The following is an 18,057-nucleotide window of genomic DNA, read 5'->3' as shown; positions in this document are numbered from 1 at the left end:
CGTGTCGTGTTTTCTCATTTTCATTTGAATCCACTATGGGGGACGTCTTCCTGCGCGCCTTGAGCGCCGACTTGACGCAGACGCAGCGCGCGCTGGCCCCGCTCTGTCTGTTCTGCGTGCCGCAGCCGCGGTCACTGCTGGCGGACGAAGCGCTGACTCAAGACGTGCTGTACACGCACTTCTTGACCCCAGCAGGAGCCGACGACGCGCTGGAGCGGCGGCTCGGCGAGTACGAGACGCTCAACGGTACATTCTTTACGCCAATCTTTTTATTCGCTTCGTATTTGTCAGAGTGATGGTCACTTCAACTTTACTTAGGCAAACAAGTGGCAGTGGTTGGCTCGCATATCCACACGGGCAAAGGCTTCAGGGACCGCAGACAAGTGCGGATCTTGCTCTCGGAGAAGAGGGAGATCTGCAACCAAGAAGTGACGGTGCTGCACATCAGTCGGCCACTGGAAGGAGGCATCGAAGTACCGGAGGACCCCAGCGAGATCGACGTAGCTACTTTCAGAAAGTATACGGCGATACTGAGGTCGTTCCCTGAGAACGAGCTGGTGTTTTATCAACTGGATGAGACGATCAGCCAAGTGCACAAGATCTGCGTGCAGGAGCAGGTCTACGAGAGGTACAGGCAGACGCTGCCTGCCAATTTGAGAGAGGAGTGGGAAGCTGCAGTGGAGGAGCTCATCCACGCAGGGAGTTTTGATGACGTGGAGGAGGACTATAGGCTGCAGAGGAGGCATGGAGGAGGAGTGAGTCATTTGCTGCAGATTCAGCAGGTGGTGGAGTGCTATTTGATGGAGAGTCTGCATGACTTGGTTTTCCCGAAGCTGGTGGAGAGCTGCCAAGAGCAGGATCGGAAACTACAACAGGTCATGTATCGCATGCGACACTATACTCCGGAGGATTTTGGACTTCGCAAAGAGTTTCAGGTAGGCTACTTGAGTGACCTTGGTGCAGTTCAGAACTACGAGCTAACGCTTTAATTTTCTAGTGCTTTGCAGCTGAAGCACGGGACACACTTCTTACCGTTATCGATAAGAAGACACCTTTGGACATGCTGCTAGTTTTTAAGGCTTGCATTGATCGCGTTAGCGACGCGATTACTCGGAATGTCAAGCTGCGCCGTTTAGACTTCGGTAAGGCTCTCCCGTTTCCTCGACAAAGTCGTTCTGCCTCTAATTCGTACTTTGTTCTAGAGGCATACCAACTGACGACAGACGACATCTTGGATCAGCTACTGTTCGTTCTAGTGCAGGCATTCAATCAAGTTATGCGGGGACCGGGTGCTGATGCCGGGTCAGCTTTTCCTATCGCAGCCGTGATAAAGTACATCTCGGACTATCACTTCATCAACTCCAACACAACTGCGCTTGGCTTCACTATCGCAAACTTTCAAGTAGCGATCGAATATTTTCTGATGCGCGGGAACCACGACGAAGACTGCAAGGATTGTGGTGACCTCGCATTGCAAGGCGGTAGTGCTGGAATTCACTGTTCGCAGATTATAGAGGAGTCGAAGTGCGTTCAGGCTACTCACAGAATTCGTCGAGATCTGATGAGGGCTCTGGAGAACGTAGAGCTTGCGCGACGAGATACTGGAACTGATACCGGACAGGAGAGTCCTCATCTTAATATGACCGATCCCACTGGCGCTGCTGCGGGTGACGCCGCATCCATGAAGCAGCTAGCCGTAATTGGGGAATGGTCTTCCTCTGATGAAAATGAGAAGGTGGAAGACACTTCTGACGAAACATTACCCGGCTCACGTGCAGTCCACCCGGTTGAGTTGGTTGTTGATGGGAAGCAAACCTTGGTGAATGACAGCAATGTACTTCAAGTGAGCGGTGGGCAACGGTTCTTTGCCGCGATCACTGAAGACGGTGACCTGTTCACATGGGGAGACAGGAGTGGAGGGCGTTTAGGATACGCTCCTGCCGATGGAGAGCCGCGACGAGTAGCCTGCCCGCAACGTGTTTTCGCGTTAGAGCAGCAAACAATTATCCAAGTCGCTTGTGGAGCATTCCACACACTCGTGACTGATCTAAACGGACATGTTTTCGCGTGGGGAAGCAACTCACGGGGCCAACTGGGATTCTTGTCACCAGCAACACCGTCAACAGCTGTCGAGATCCCGACTGTTGTGGCAGATCTTCGAGGGACGTATATGAGCTCCGTCGCATGTGGCGAGTATCATTCTCTAGCGTTATCATCAGATGGCCGCGTGTTCTCGTGGGGATGCAACAAATATGGAGAACTTGGTCGTCCAGCTGAAGGTTTGCTGGATATGGCTGTGAGTGTGCTCGCTGATAGTTTACGCTTGAGACGAGTGCCTTCTAACTCTATTGTGTGCATCTGGTGCTTGATATTGCAGCAACCGAGGCAGCTTGGTGCGGACTGGACGGGGTGGGCGATGGATTTGAAGTCCAGGATAGGTGCCGGAGAGAAAAGCGTGGTCCGGCGCATTGCCGCCGGAAAGGACCATTCGCTTGCGATCAGCAGCGATGGAGCGGGGTTTACGTGGGGACGTGGCGACTCCGGTCAGCTCGGGCACGGCTGCTACATGGACGTTAGCGAACCCAAGCAGGTGATGGCTATCTCGGCGGCTATCTCGGACACGTGCGGGTTGGCCGACATCGCAGGCGGGAACGGCTTCTCTCTCTTCCTGCTGCAGAACGGCACCGCATACATTTGTGGGCGGGATCCGTCCCTGGAAGCGGACACGCTGCATCTCTCACCGACGCTGCTGACGCTTCCGCAGCCTCTGGAGCGCGAGTTCTTCGGACAGATCACCGCTGTATCCTGTGGCGATGTGCACTACGCTCTGTTGTCCAAGAGTGGGGCACTGCTGCAGTCTTACGCGAGCTTCTCTCAGCCGTCGGCCGACGCGGGCTCAACGACAGCCGAAGTGGAGGAGAGGCGTGTAGCGTGGCTCAAAGAGGCTGGCACCGTGCGTCGGATGGTCTGCGGCGCCTCCCACACGCTCGTTGTCGTGTAGCAGCATCGGATAAAATAGCAAAGTAGCTCCATGATTGGCGATTATGCCTTCCCCGAGCCACGTAAATCATCCCAGCTCCTAGTCGCCCACGTGCCTTCCTCCGCTCAGCTCGCAGAGCACGCGCCGACAAGTTGAAGCCAGCGTCTCTCTCAGTTGTCATCATTGCCTCTCTTAACTTTGTTCCAAGTACCCACTCCCCTCTCCACAGGTATACTCTCATGTCTCAATTCACTACTCTCCATTTCTGTATGCTCTCCACTTCGTCATATCACTATATCGACGAGACCGCAGAAGCAAGCGCCATACAAACCGGCAGTCAACGTTGACACGCCAAGCGCCACCATGGTGAAGCACAAGCCGTCGTCTCCATCTCCTTCTGCAGTCGCAGCGCCGACGCCGCTCAAGCCGCTGCGCATTTCGTCGCCCGTCGTGGCTCTGGACCAGCGCAAGTGCAACGCCGAGTGCAGCTACGAGTACGACAACCTGCTGGCACGCAGCCGCCTGGGCGGAGGCCCCGTGCGGCCGCTGCCGGTGCCCAAGCGCGACGTGGAGCGAGGCCTCCAGCCGTCGAGTGACACCCAATGGCAGGTGATTAGGGCTCTGGAGGTGACGCACCACGCGCTGGAGCTGGTGCAGCTCAAGCGCGCGAACTTTGGGCTGCGGTGGAGAGACGCCGCGTCACTGCAAGACGCGCCGCCTCCTCGCTGCGTCGTGGGCCCCCACTGGCATTTGCTACTGGCCACGTGGTCGACTCTGTGCTTCCTGGCGGGCGTCGTGAACGTGCTGACGTTCGAGAAGGCGGGTGTCGTGGAGCTTGGCACAGGCGTCTTGTTCTCCAGCCTGTGCTTGACCTGCTACGCGCTCGTGGGGTGCTCCGACCCAGGCATCGTCCGCAGGTGAGAAAGGGAGGAGCCTTTCGCATGGCTAATTGATGACTCACGCTTTGGCTGTTGTGGTATAATAGGATTGACCTGCCTCCGGACGACTCGTTCACGTACTGCGACCACTGCGACTCGTACCGACCGGAAGGGTGCGTTGCTTACTGTGTGGGTAGAGGAGGGAGGAGAGCTCACGTTGTGTGTTTGGCTGTTGCTGTTGCAGAGCGCTGCACTGCATGGACTGCAGGGTGTGCATTGAGGAGTACGACCACCACTGTCCGTGGACGGGCAAGTGCGTGGGCAAGGGCAACGTGCGCTACTTCTACGCGTGGCTGCTCTTCCTCGTGCTGGCCTTCGTGTACGAGGTCATCGAGTTCACGACGTATTTGCTGCCGCCCGACGGCCAGCCAGAGCTGCTGGACTCGTCGGACGACTCGCTCGAGATCATTTTCCCGGCCTTGACGCCCACCCCACGTTTGTGAGGAGGATCCATCCGGCACTGGGCGGCAGCCGTGCGTTGTGACAGTTGTGCAGAGCTCCAAGTTCGGCGAGCTCTAGCCACCGAGAGTCGCTATTGAATCCATCAGGCCGAGAGCGATGCCGACAGGATTTGCGGGACAATGGCATGAACCACCAGAATCAGCCATGGACCGGACTGTTCCGAAATGCGGTGCATTGGCGACAAAACTAACTGAATAAGTTGAGTGTGAATTATATCCTGGGCTCCTGCGCCTCGCCATCGACAGGTTTCCCGCAGATGAACAGGGAAGCCTGTCCGAGATGGTCAAGGAGCTCAGCTGTGCAGGAAGCCTGGAAATTGTAAGTTTAATTAAAAGTCTACGTTGGTATCCTGATCGCAACTTCATGTGCGTAGCTTAAAGGCGTCCACGAAGAAGTAGTATTGAAACATATTGCTGTATTCTTGATTTGATGCTCACGGCGTCACATTCGGCGTAATGGACTTTGTAAAAGTAGACGCCGACGAAGGGATTCCAATCCTGGGTTCCGCTACCGACTTCCTCAACGTCAACGACGGCGTTCTGGGCGCCGACAACAGCGACTGCGACAGCGCCGAGAGACGACCACTGCGTCCCATCGAGGTCGGATCTGACCCTGACGCTCCTGAAGCACTCAACGCCCCGCCCGAAGACGGAGGCGAGAGCAAATACCTCCACTTGCTGGCGATGCGAAGCTGCCACACCAAGAAGCCCACGAACGACAGCGACGAGATGCTAATGGACGTGCCTGTGGACATGTAGAACTGGATCCAGGAGACGGCCCCCAAGTAGAGGAAGAAGAGCGCGACGCCACTGAGCAGGAACTTGTAGGCCGTCATCTGCTCCCTCTCGCAGCGTCGGAGCCACCACGAGCTGAAGGGCGAGTCCCACTCGAGCTGCGCCAGGTCCATCGTGCGCACACTGTCCTCCAGTGTGTGTGCAGCGTAGCGAGTCACCGCCAGTTGCAGGTTGGTGCACATGACGGCGCAGATGAGCATGGACACACACACGGCCGTGCCCGAAGTCGTGTAGAGCCAGAGCACGGAGGCCCGCACGTCGTCCGGCACGCCCACGTTGCACATGGCGCTCACGATGAAGCCGCAGAGCAGCGTTGACTGCTCCGAGACGGTCGAGAGCTGCTCGGCGCGTGCCTGGCACACGACGTGTTCGCTCTGCAGCTTCTCGCGCCGCAGGAAGCGCTCCAGGTCGGCCACACGCCATTGGTGCGCGCGCACGATGTCGTCGTTGAGCCACTGGATCTCCTGCTCGCGGTGCGCCATGTCCTCGTCGCGCCATTGCTTGGCGTTGCGCAGGTCGTACGACCCGAAGAGCGCCGTCACCACAGAGCTCGCCATTCCCCAAAATGGCGACTCGGTTAAGTTTGAGTAGTAACTTAATCGAGAGAATCGTTTACTTTAACGGGAGGTGGTCAACTACGTCGGGTGTATCGACCTGTTGTCGAAGAGCTCTGATAAAGGAGAGCTGGTGTCAGACCAAAGCTGGTAATTCCTTAATAATGTAGCCTACTTGAGGTAGAAGCGTCTGCACGCCGTCTAGCTCAACATTCAAAACCTAACTCACATATCAATAGGCTATTCCGCCCATCGTGCTGTCTGAGCGGGTACTCTCCTCCGAGTAGCGACCTGAAGACCCGTAGACGCTGGACGTCACGGTGTGTTTGTACACGAACTGCACGCGAGCAGCCTCCTCCGTGTCCATGTGGGTCGCCTCGATCAAGCATCTCGCACAGAACGCGACCTTACGCTGCACCAGCTCCAGGTCCGGCGCGATGAAGCTCAGCTTCTTGGGGATCTTGCACGACGAGCACAGAGCGCCAAAGCACAGCTTGCACGTGCTGCCAGACCTGCCAAACTCGCCAAATTTGCGTCCCTTGACCTTTTTCGAGCAGGTCACACACACAGGCTTGAACGCGGGCGTGCCGCGCTCGCGAGCCTCTGCGTGCCTCTGCTCCAACAGCCACGACAGCTTCTTCATCTGGCCACAGTACGAGTACTTGAGTCCGGCCATGGTCGCCTGCGCCATGCCCATGACGCCAAGCACGCGGATCATGTCGCCTCCCGGGTTCATGATGCCCGTGCCGCGGCAGTCTGTTTTGTCCGGTCCTTCCTGGTGGAACATGGCGCAGAACGACATGTTGCCACGTACGCGGCTAGGTAGCTCGTGTGTCTGCGGGAAGCTCACCGAGTGCAGGAGGTGGTACCCCACACGTTCACCATTGTCGAGACGCAGGATGCCCGTGCTCTCGAGGTAAATGTAGTCGCGGTTGCGAAGGATGCCGAGCGAGGACCCGGGGATGTCGATCTCCATCCACTTTACAACGATCGACCGAAAAGGCTCTTCCACGGTCGGCTCCATGATGGTGGCGAGCACGGCCGCGGCGTTGAAATCCTTGAGGTACGACGACTTGATCCGCATCGCCTCGAGCGTGGGACTCACACAGCCGAACATGTTCTCGTCCAGTGATCCAGGGAGGGGTCCAACCATCAAGAGCGCAGGGAGCTTCGAGTCCGGGTTCGCCTTCTTGCGCTCGAGGAACATCGTTGTGTTGCCCTCCTTCGAGTACTTCTTCCAACGCGCCGGGTCGACGTACTTCTGGTTGTTGACGTGCTCTTGGTACTCTGCGAACTTGGTCATGACGAGCTCATTGGCGATCTCGACGAGTTGCGCGCGGTCTTCAGGGGTCAGGACCAAGTCCGGGAACGGGTTCACGGTGAAGCGACTGCCACCGGCCATTTTCTTCGGCGATGGCAAGTGATTTCTGATCGCTCACTCAAACGCTTAGTGTGCAGATTTCGCACTGGCAGGTTGCAAAGGCAGCAGGTCGTTCGCCAGTGCAAGCTTGGCGAGAAACGTGCGAGGTCCATTTCCACTCACACCATCCGCTTTGTTCACATCGGGGAGGCACCATCGTCGCGCCGCGCTCATAGTCAATGCGAGTGCAGCGATGGCCCGTGTCAAAGCAAGTCGCACGACCCCGGCAGAAACGTCAGTACAGTGCCATCTGCCTGGCAGAAACAAGTCGAACGGGCAAAGCAAAGGCATCGGTAGCCTAGTCGCCGCCGGTTGGCCACTGCAATTGCTACCGACGAAGGCGTGGCTTTGCGTTTTGATTTCTCGTGAAGAGCTGCATGCAGGAGCCCAACGCTTAGTTGACAGCGAGCCGACTTCGAGATATCCTCTCTACCAACAGGACCCAACGCAAGACCATGCCTCATGCTCGTGCACGATGTTGGAAGGTGGCGCGTTCACTGACGCAGGCTCCTGAGGTCGCAATCACTCCACCATAATCATCAAAGAAAGCAGAAAAGCTTGAGGTCGTTCAATAAATTTGTTTGTCGTCTGGGTCTGCGGCGTCTTTGGCGGCAAAAGTTTGCGGACCAGGAAGACTTTGCTTTCAGCAGTCGGTAGGGAAGTAACATTTGCTTCAACCCAATCTTTAGCGACGATGAATCATCAAGACTGCGATATCTATGTTAGATGCCGGCGCATAGCGAAAAGTGGTAAGGCCTGCAGACACCACTGCCACTGTCGATGATACATGTATGTATCCGTGGCGTCATACCACTGGTATGTGCCGCGCGAAGATGGAATGCAACGTCTCATGGTTTCTCATTGTCGAGACCTGCGCACAGCTCAGTCCCTGGCAAATTGCCTGGTTGAGAAGGAAACGGGAAGCAGTCCATCCACGCCAGCCCTGCGCATGCTGTTGGCCGGAACTGGGTGAGGTAAAGTACAGTGCACGAACTCTCCACGTACAGAAGAGCCGACAGCTCAGTACCAGTGCTCTATTGTTCACAGCCATTGTTCTGCGACTACATGTTCATGTTTTATCCAGCTCCTCGGTGAGGCGTTCTCGGTGGGCTGAAGGTCCGACAGCGTTTTAAACGAGGCCCAAATGCGGGGGTCGAACGCCCGAACGCCTGGCTGTTAGATCGGCAAGTGGACCCCAACTTGCAGTCAACTGGACGGGATCTTGCACGATTAGGGCGTTTGCGGGCGAGTTGCACTGCAAGGCGAACTTGCCCGTAAACGTCTTTCAATCTGCACAATATTGAATGAATGAGGTGCTATAATACATGTGCTTCCTTTCGTCGATCCCGGTTGCCGTGCGGGAAGAACAAGCGTCGAGACACTCAACGATTGCGCAGACGACGGGCACAAGTAAATGACTAGCGTTAATGCTAACTGATATTCTTTCATGTAAATGAAAAATAGTACACGTCCTTCATTGACTCGGGTCTTCCCCATGAAATGGATCTTGGTTGTACTACGTACAGTGAATTTCGTCACCAGCACGCTAACCGCAATACATGCATGCTATTTTGATGTTGCGTATGGTTTGACCCAGTCCAAGCTTGAGCCAAAGCAGACGATAGCAAATGCTTCGACGTACATCACGCACAGTGCATCTATTCTGCTTCCAACCAAGCCGAGTCGCCCGCAGTCTTGCCGTTGGCAGATCTCTGGACGTGCATGCCTGTCCTTTTATGCTAGTAGAATGCAAACGGACCTCACGCTTCCGAGTGCTCGCCAGTTCGAAATTTGCGTTCGTCAGGTGAAGTGAGCTTCCTCGTTTACCACTGAAACCCATGACTGGCGGCAGTCGCTTCACCGTGAATCCGTTCTCGGACCTGGTCCTGGATGAAAGCGCCCGCACACAACTCGTCGAGATCGTCCGCGAACTCGTCATGGACAAGTTCGCAGAGTACCAGGAGCATATCAACAACCAGAAGTGCGTCGACGAAGCTCGCTGGAAGAAGTACTCGAAGGAGGGCAACACGACAATGTTCCTCGAGCGCAAGAAGGCGAACCCGGACTCGAAGCTCCCTGCGCTCTTGATGGTTGGACCCCTCCCTGGATCACTGGACGAGAACATGTTCGGCTGTGTGAGTCCCACGCTCGAGGCGATGCGGATCAAGTCGTCGTACCTCAAGGATTTCAACGCTGCTGCTGTGCTTGCTACGATCGCAGAGCCAACAGTCGAGGAGCCTTTTCATTCCGTGGTGGTCAAGTGGATGGAGATCGACATCCCTGGGGCCTCGCTCGGCATCCTTCGCAACCGCGACTACGTTTACCTCGAGAGCACGGGCATCCTGCGTCTCGACAATGGCGAGCGCGTGGGGTACCATTTGCTACACTCTGTCAACTTTCCTCAGACGCACGAGCTACCTAGCCGCGTACGTGGCAACATGTCGTTCTGCGCCATGTTCCACCAGGAAGGACCGGACAAAACAGACTGCCGCGGCACGGGCATCATGGACCCGGGAGGCGACATGATCCGCACGTTTGCAGTTGTTGGTATGGCGCAGGCGACCATGGCCGGACTCAAGTACTCGTACTGCGGACAACTCAAGAAGCTGGCGTGGATACTGGAACAGAAGCACGCGGAGGCCCGCGAGCGCGGCACGCCCGTGTTCAAACCAGTGTGCGTAAGCTGCTCAAAGGAGGTCAAGGGACGCAAGTTTGGGGGGCTGGGTAGCAGCACATGCAAGCTGTGTTTCGGTGCTGTGTGCTTCTCGTGCAAGATCCCCAAGAAGCTGAGTTTCATCACACCAGACCTGGAGCTTGTTCGGCGCAAGATCACTTTCTGCGCCAAGTGCTTGCTGGAAGCTACGCAGATGGACACGGAGGAAGCTGCCCGTACGCAGTTCGTGTACAAACACACCGTCGTACCAACTATCTACGGATCGTCAGGGCGGTGCTCAGACGAGAGTTCCCGCACAGACAGCACGATGGATGTTCTCGGATAATTGTCAAGTTGCCAGTATACCTACACAAATTTCATCAATAACCACGTTTGCTGCACGAGCCATGAGTCAGCACGACCGCTGCCCTGCATCCGTTCCAGAGAGAGCTTGTCTTGTTGGGCTACTGTACGACTCTCCTGCTGCCGGTCGTGCGTGGTCACGAGGTCAGAGCGTGAGCTGTGCGTGTGCCCTCACGCGCAGAGACCAAGAGGCCAAGTTGCACTTTCGCCTCGTTATGCGGCACAACTAACACAGACGCCCCATTCGCAGATGGTCTCCGTCTCCATCCCGGTCACGTTTCTTCCCTTGGACGGGACTGACGATCGAAGTGGCGGGCCATTACGAAATTTGCCGTCCACCGATAGCCTCAAGCCGTCCACGGGCTCAGTCGGTCGTGCGTGGCGCCGAGATAGTAATGGCAGGGGGAAGTCGCTTCACCGTGAACCCGTTCCCGGACCTGGTCCTGAATGAAAGCGACCGCACTCAACTCGTCGAGATCGCCAGTGAGCTCGTCATGACCAAGTTCGCAGAGTACCAGGCGCATATCAACAACCAGAAGTACGTCGACGAAGCTCGCTGGAAGAAGTACTCGAAGGAAGGCAACACCACCCAGTACCTCGAGCGCAAGAAGGCGAACCCGGACTCGAAGCTCCCTGCGCTCTTGATGGTCGGACCCCTCCCTGGGTCACTGGACGAGAACATGTTCGGCTGTGTGAGTCCCACGCTCGAGGCGATGCGGATCAAGTCGTCGTACCTCAAGGATTTCAACGCCGCGGCCGTGCTCGCCACCATCATGGAGCCGACCGTGGAAGAGCCTTTTCGTTCGGTCGTTGTAAAGTGGATGGAGATCGACATCCCTGGGGCCTCGCTCGGCATCCTTCGCAACCGCGACTACATTTACCTCGAGAGCACGGGCATCCTGCGTCTCGACAATGGTGAACGTGTGGGGTACCACCTCCTGCACTCGGTGAGCTTCCCGCAGACACACGAGCTACCTAGCCGCGTACGTGGCAACATGTCGTTCTGCGCCATGTTCCACCAGGAAGGACCGGACAAAACAGACTGCCGCGGCACGGGCATCATGAACCCGGGAGGCGACATGATCCGCGTGCTTGGCGTCATGGGCATGGCCCAAGCGACCATGGCCGGACTCAAGTACTCGTACTGTGGCCAGATGAAGAAGCTGTCGTGGCTGTTGGAGCAGAAGCATGCAGAGGCTCGCGAGAACGGTACACCCGCGTTCAAGCCTGTGTGTGTGACCTGCTCGAAGGAGGTCAAGAGCCGCACGTTTGGGGGACTGGGCAAGCCCAGCAGCAAATGCAAGCTGTGCTTCGGCTCCGTGTGCTCGTCGTGCAAGATCCCCAAGAAGCTGAGCTTCATCGCGCCGGACCTGGAGCTGGTGCAGCGTAAGGTCGCGTTCTGTGCGAAGTGTTTGCTCGAAGCAACTCACATGGACACGGAGGAGGCTGCGCGCGTGCAGTTCGTGTACAAACACACCGTGACGTCCAGCGTCTACGGGTCTTCAGGTCGCTACTCGGAGGAGAGTACCCGCTCGGACAGCACGATGGACGCTTTCACATAACCAAGCGCGGCGAGTCTTGAGTGTCGAGTACAAGTCAAAACACGAACGAATTGGCGTGCAGTCCAGCTTCTGCAGCGAGCTACCTACATATATAAATAAATACTAGTACTTGTGTTACCATGTTGACGTCGGAACGCCTCTCATTAAGATAAACAAGATCTACAGGCTGTGGTAACTGCAAGCGAGTCGAAGTGCCAAACCGACTCGACAACACAGCTTCAGTTGCTGCTGGACTGCAACCATGTCTGCAGTCGCCAAAGATTAGATGAGGTTCGTGATTAGATCCACGCGAGCACTCGAGCCTTCTTGTGGCGCAGAGGCTCAAGACGGAAGCACCTCTGCTGAAGCCTCCCCCTTCCTAGCAACCAATGTACACCACACCACTCTACATCCATACGTTATCCAAGTCACTTGTCCCGCGTTGCAATTTCCGAGTCCATTTGGCTCCTTTCGTTATCGGAGCTCTTGGGTCATTCCACAGCTTACCATGAAGACATCAAACCTCCTCCGCCTCGCTCAATTGACCCAGGAGGACGATATCCTTCGCGTTGCAGCATTGGAAGCAGCTTCTTACCCCGCGGACGAAGCGGCCAGCGACTCGGGCATCCGGTTCCGGCAGAAAAGCGCCGGCGCCTTCTTCTGGGCGGCATATCTGCCTACTGACAAGGAGCAAGAGATCCTGGTGGGATTCGTCAATGGCACATTGACTGCAAGACAGGAGCTGGACGACGAGTCCATGAGCCAGCACGATCCGCATGGATCGCTGCTCTGCATCCACTCGGTGGTGGTGGACCCGGCCTTTCGTCGTCGAGGCCTCGCGGCGCAGATGCTCAAGCGGTACGTGCGTATCATGTGCGAGCAGCAGCCGCAGGTGAAGCGCATCATGATGATCGCCAAGGCGTATCTGGTGAAGTTCTATGTGGACTGCGGGTTCGCCGTCACGAGGCTGTCGCCGGTCGTGCACGGCCAAGACCCGTGGCTCGAGCTTGAGCTGAACTGTGAGACTGCGAGACTGCCACCGGTGATTCAGGTGAGAGAAGCGTGAGGAGATGCTCATTTATGGTCGCTGCTGATAGTCTGGTGTGTGGTTTTGTGGTCGGTAGGTGGACGCGTTCTCGAGTGAGACCTTCCAGGGCAACCCGGCGGCGGTGGTGCTTCTGACGCCGACTGTGTACCACAAGCCAGAGGCATCGGAATGGATGCAGCGCGTGGCTCTTGAGAATAATCTAAGCGAGACGGCGTACACTGCTCTCCGTGAGCGTGCGACCACGACCCCAGACGAAGTCGTTGAGTACGATCTGCGGTGGTTCACGCCAGGTAAGACGCTCTGCCGGAGAAAAATAGTGCTCGGATACTGATGAGATAGTTTGTCTCCTCACTGCTAGCTGCTGAGGTGAAGCTGTGCGGACACGCGACACTGTCTACGGCATTTACCTTGCACGATGCCGGTCTTGTGGCTACGAGCCAGACTATCCACTTCCATACGTTGAGCGGAGTCTTGGTGTGCCGGTTCGAGGTGGAGGCCGACACGCAGAAGCTGCTCGTGCTCATGGACTTTCCGGAGCAACCAGCTGAGTCTGCTGGACCGAGTGTAGTGCTGAGCGAGGTGGCGAAGGCCCTGGGCATCTCTTCAGATGCCATCGTCGACGTGAAGCGAGCTACCACAGATCTGCTGGTTCGCGTGACCCCCGAGGCTTTCGCCGCGTTGCAGCCAGACTTCGTAGAGCTAGCCAAGACAGATGTCCGTGGCTTCGTGGTCACTGCTGAGATGAAAGACAACGCGTTGGGTGTGGATATCCAGAGCCGCTTCTTCGGGCCCCGCGTCGGCGTGAACGAAGACCCAGTAACGGGAAGTGCACATTGCGCGCTGGGTCCCTACTGGGCGCCTCTGCTGAAAAAGACGACGATCAAGGCACAGCAGTTTACTCCCGTTCGCGGCGGATTTATTACGCTGGATCTCGTGGCTGCCGGACCTGGACGAGTCCTTTTGAAGGGCGAAGGTGTGATCGTGCTGCGCGGTAAGCTATCTTCGCTGCCGTAGGGTGACGAATTCGGGCCGGTGCGGTAAGGCAGTAACAGTGGTAAGGGACAAACTTCAAGTTTACACTACACTATGTCAATACATGTAATGCGGTTGCGTCCACAGACTATTTAATAGCCTGTGGTGCTTCTTCAATAGCGAGGGCTGCTCGGATAAGAATGCAGGCAGTGGACGGGGCTAGAGCCCTAACGTTACGTGGGTTCGAAACTTACCCCAGCACCTCCCTCATCCTGACAAGTGTTACCAAAATGGTTGCACAGTTGCCTCCTTGCCAAGAACCAGACCAGCCGGAAGAACGAGATTTGCATTCCCTATCCCATTGACGGGGTTTAGTCACACAGGGCGAGAGCATTTTCCGACCTGCACACCGACAGCATCGCTACAGTGCAGCAAGCGCAAAAATGGATAACCGGTTCACAGTCAACCCCTTCGGCGAGTTGACGCTTACCGATGAAGACCGTGCCCAGCTCGTGGAAATTGCAGACGCGTTGGTGTTGGCCAAGTTCGAAGAGTACGAGGAACACCTGAACAACGAGAAGCGAGTCGACCTAAAACGCTGGAAGAAGATTACGAGCTCAGGGACCACGACGCAGTATCTCGAGCGGAAGAACTCGAATCCCGACTCGAAGCTGCCTGCGTTGCTCATGACCGGTCCGCTTCCTGGCACACTCGACGAAAACATGTTCGGTCTTGTGAGCCCGACGATCGAAGCGATGCGCATCAAGTCGTCGTACCTGGACGACTTCAGCGCTGCCGCTGTCCTGGCGACGGTTAAGGAGCCAACGCTAGAGGAACCATTTCGATCAGTGGTGGTCAAGTGGATGGAGATCGACATCCCAGGAGCTTTGATAGGTCTCGTGCGCAACCGAGACTACGTCTACGTCGAGAGCTCCGGCATTTTGCACCTCAAAAACGGCGAGCGCGTGGGCTACCACTTGTTCCACTCCGTCGACTTCAAGCAAGCGCATGAGCTCCCGAGTCGAGTGCGTGGCAACATGTCGTTTGTCGGTATCTTCCACCAAGAAGGCCCCGACCGTACAGACTGCCGCGGAACAGGTATCATGGACCCTGGAGGCGACTTGATTCGTGTGATGGCTATCATGGGAATGGTTCAGGCCACGATGGCGGGCCTCAAGTATTCGTACTGCGGCCAGATGAAGAAGTTGGCGTGGCTACTCGAGCAGCGGCACGCCCAAACCAAGGAGCGGGGTGCACCAGTCACAGAACCAGTGTGCGTGACGTGTTGTAAGCAGACCAAGACGTCGAAGTTTGGCAAGTTTGGCAAGTCCAGCAGCAAATGCAAGCTGTGCTTTGGGGCCCTGTGCGGCACATGCAAGATTGCCAAGAAGCTGAGCTTTATCACCCCGGACCTGGGGCTTGCACAGCGCAAGGTGATATTTTGTGTGAAGTGCTTGGTCGAGGCGACGAGCATGGACACTCTGGAGGCTGCCCGGCAACAATTCGTCTACAAGAAACCTGTACAGCCCAGTGTGTACGGCTCTTCCGTGGCATCGGACGTAAGTTCCGACAGCACAGTCAGTCAGTCATCCTGATCTTTAGACTTCTTTACCTACATGTGACAGAAGTTGGATGTTCATGTTATCTGCACTCGGATTCGGAAACATGTATAATAGCCACAGAGCTGCAGTTCGAACCACGGTGGTTCAAAAGCATGTATTGACTTGAGTGACTCTAGATTGGGTATCTGAGTTATTGTACACGTGTATTATTTCGAATACTGTAGTAACGGAGAGAACCGAAATGCCACAGCAGCAGAGCGATTGATCTGTTTAACATCCGATAAAACAGACTGTGTTCGTCACCACAGTCTTGCCATGGTAAGTTCATGTTCACGAGTCTGATCCGGACCGGCATCAGGCATAAGAAGTTCTTATTATTAGTGGTAATACATGTAACATGTAGCAAAAATGCCTTGGAAAGGATGAACGGCATCTGACGCATACTCGTAGAGGCAAAGCACGGGAAATCATCATCAGCTGGCGGATACACAAGCCCCTTCTGGGATGGTGCGCTCTTCCGTCGTCACGCCCTCAATCGTCTTCAATAGGTTCACTCGCCAACTTGCTCTGCACCCTGCGTGTCTGTCCGAATGAACAATCAACGTTTCACTATCAACCCCTTTGGGGAGCTTTCGCTCACTGCTGAGGATCGCTCACAGCTAATTGAGATCACCGACGCGCTCATCATGGCCAAGTTCGAAGAGTACGAGGAGCACCTGAACATTGGCAAGAAGGTCGACCTCAAACGCTGGAAGAAGTTCGCCAAGTCAGGACCTACAACGTCGTACCTCGAGCGAAAAGCTTCAAGCCCCAACAGCAAGCTCCCCCAGATTCTGATGGTTGGTCCGTTACCCGGTTCGTTGGACGAGAACATGTTCGGTATCGTCAATCCTACAATCGAGGCGATGAGGATCAAGTCGTCGTACCTGAGCGACTTCAACGCTGCAGCTGTGCTAGCAACTGTAGTCGAGCCGACGGTCGACGAGCCGTTCCGATCGGTAGTTGTCAAGTGGATGGAGATCGACATCCCTCTTGCATCGATTGGTCTGGTGCGCAATCGCGACTACGTCTACGTGGAAAGCACGGGCATCCTGCACCTGAAGAACGGAGAACGCGTCGGCTATCATCTTTTCCACTCGGTTGACTTTCATCAAGCGCACGAGCTGCCCAGCCGTGTTCGCGGCAACATGTCGTTCTGCGGCATCTTTCACCAAGAAGCCCCCGATCGGACCGACTGTCGCGGCACAGGAATCATGGACCCTGGTGGTGATATGATCCGTGCGATGGCGGTGATGGGAATGGTGCAGGCCACGATGGCCGGGCTCAAGTACTCATACTGCGGCCAGATGAAGAAGCTGGCCTGGTTGCTCGAGCAACGTCAAGTTGAAGCCCGCGAAAAAGGCACACCGGCATTCAAACCGTTCTGCGTGACGTGCATGAAGGGAGTCAAGCAGTCGAAGATCAGTGGGCCCGTGCACACTTGCAAGTTGTGCTTCGGCGCGGTGTGCAACTCGTGCAAGATCTCCAAAAAGCTGAGCTTTATCGCTCCAGACTTGACACTTGCCCAGCGCAAGGTCACCTTCTGCGTGAAGTGTATGATTGATGCCACTCGAATGGATACCCAAGAGGCTGCCCGAGAACAGTTTGTGTACAAGAAGTCTGTCACGCCAGCGATGTACGGAATCTCCGTTGTTTCTGACATGAGCACTTGCTCGGAGAGCACGATGACTACAAGGACTGGGTACTCGGGCTCCACAAACTGAATCTTGGTTTGAGTGAAAGAAGTAGTATCTTTTGGCTATATGCATAGCAAGCGTTCTACGGAGGTGCCTAGGCCAATGTCGCTCGGCTACCGGTGAACATATATTTGATAGTGTTGGTCAATAATACATTTTGCGGCTGTACCTCGTTAGCAAACAGCAGCACATGGTCGTATTAACTTTTGATCTTAACCCATTATGATGCAAGGCCCGCACCGATGCACAGGGCACAATGAAGTGCTCCCATTCACACTCTGGCCGGCAAAGAGTGCAAGTGCAGATACTTCCGTCTCTAGCTCGCGGAGATCGGCTCGTTGTGGCTTCAGGAACGCATTCAACTCCTCCAGCGACGCGTTCTCTGGCATTCGAACCGAGTTCTGCAGCTCCCCACTACCGCGCGAAAGAAACCAAAAGGCAGCTCCGATGTTGAAATCCATGTGGGTCTCGCAGGGTGCCATAAGTGTTTGGACCTCATGCTGCTTCCTCGCGAGTTCTGTTCTTGGCACATTGACCTGGACGAGATTCCACTGCCGCTCTGGGAATAATTCACACAGCTCGGCGTGGGCCAGTTCGGCAGCGCGACGGTCAGGCGACGTGAAACTTGAGTTCTCGTCGAAGCAGACAGTTAACAAATCGACGGGATCGCCAACAGGAACGTGGAAATGAGTGAGAGCTGCGATCACCACCGAATCCAATCCTCCCGAAAAGAGTACAGCAACACGGGCTGTAGGAGCAAGACGATGTGAAGAAGGGCGTGGTGGAATGGAGCGTACTCGAACGCCAACAGCATTGCTGAGAGCGATTAGCAGAATGTTTTTGTCGCTGTCGGCTAGGTATTGACTTTTGTCGGCAACTGTATATTTTTTTCTGACACCCAACAATAATCTAAGCTTACGTACAGTCACCGACAAAAAACAACGCTTCAATTTTGGCTGGTCATGTGCGGCATTGGGCTGGTGATCACCTCGGTATCAACCGCGTGCCCTGCATGCTGCAGCTGCAATTCTCCT

At 55.8% G+C, this 18,057-nt stretch overlaps 6 protein-coding genes across 6 annotated transcripts; 5 read left to right on the top strand and 1 right to left on the bottom strand.

Annotated features, from left to right (window-relative positions):
• Positions 1-35: 35 nt before the first annotated feature.
• On the top strand, positions 36-3,001 carry KRP23_4732 (putative E3 ubiquitin-protein ligase HERC3; the record flags this gene model as incomplete). The annotated part of the gene is made up of 5 exons (XM_067889725.1): positions 36-246; positions 319-935; positions 998-1,142; positions 1,203-2,296; positions 2,378-3,001. The coding sequence occupies 5 exons, from the start codon at positions 36-38 to the stop codon at positions 2,999-3,001; spliced, it is 2,691 nt and encodes an 896-aa protein (XP_067748860.1).
• Positions 3,002-3,343: 342 nt separating this feature from the next.
• KRP23_4731 (Palmitoyltransferase ZDHHC14) lies at positions 3,344-4,361 on the top strand (the record flags this gene model as incomplete). The annotated part of the gene is made up of 3 exons (XM_067889724.1): positions 3,344-3,897; positions 3,966-4,031; positions 4,103-4,361. The coding sequence occupies 3 exons, from the start codon at positions 3,344-3,346 to the stop codon at positions 4,359-4,361; spliced, it is 879 nt and encodes a 292-aa protein (XP_067748859.1).
• Positions 4,362-4,813: 452 nt separating this feature from the next.
• Positions 4,814-5,731, bottom strand: KRP23_4730 (uncharacterized protein; the record flags this gene model as incomplete). The annotated part of the gene is made up of 1 exon (XM_067889723.1): positions 4,814-5,731. One exon carries the CDS (start codon positions 5,729-5,731, stop codon positions 4,814-4,816), a length of 918 nt encoding a protein of 305 aa, XP_067748858.1.
• Positions 5,732-8,986: 3,255 nt separating this feature from the next.
• KRP23_4729 (uncharacterized protein) lies at positions 8,987-10,147 on the top strand (the record flags this gene model as incomplete). Its single annotated transcript, XM_067889722.1, has 2 exons — positions 8,987-9,283; positions 9,923-10,147. 2 exons carry the CDS (start codon positions 8,987-8,989, stop codon positions 10,145-10,147), a joined length of 522 nt encoding a protein of 173 aa, XP_067748857.1.
• Positions 10,148-10,559: 412 nt separating this feature from the next.
• KRP23_4728 (uncharacterized protein) lies at positions 10,560-11,726 on the top strand (the record flags this gene model as incomplete). The annotated part of the gene is made up of 2 exons (XM_067889721.1): positions 10,560-10,856; positions 11,502-11,726. The coding sequence occupies 2 exons, from the start codon at positions 10,560-10,562 to the stop codon at positions 11,724-11,726; spliced, it is 522 nt and encodes a 173-aa protein (XP_067748856.1).
• A 487-nt stretch (positions 11,727-12,213) lies between these two features.
• Positions 12,214-13,767, top strand: KRP23_4727 (putative isomerase; the record flags this gene model as incomplete). Its single annotated transcript, XM_067889720.1, has 3 exons — positions 12,214-12,756; positions 12,830-13,043; positions 13,112-13,767. 3 exons carry the CDS (start codon positions 12,214-12,216, stop codon positions 13,765-13,767), a joined length of 1,413 nt encoding a protein of 470 aa, XP_067748855.1.
• Positions 13,768-18,057: the final 4,290 nt, after the last annotated feature.

The sequence above is a fragment of the Phytophthora ramorum genome, assembly GCF_020800215.1.
Source record: "Phytophthora ramorum isolate Pr-102 chromosome Unknown Phyram_PR-102_s0003, whole genome shotgun sequence".
In the NCBI taxonomy this organism is placed as follows: Eukaryota; Oomycota; class Peronosporomycetes; order Peronosporales; family Peronosporaceae; genus Phytophthora; species Phytophthora ramorum.
This window is presented reverse-complemented; position numbering and strand designations above follow the sequence as displayed.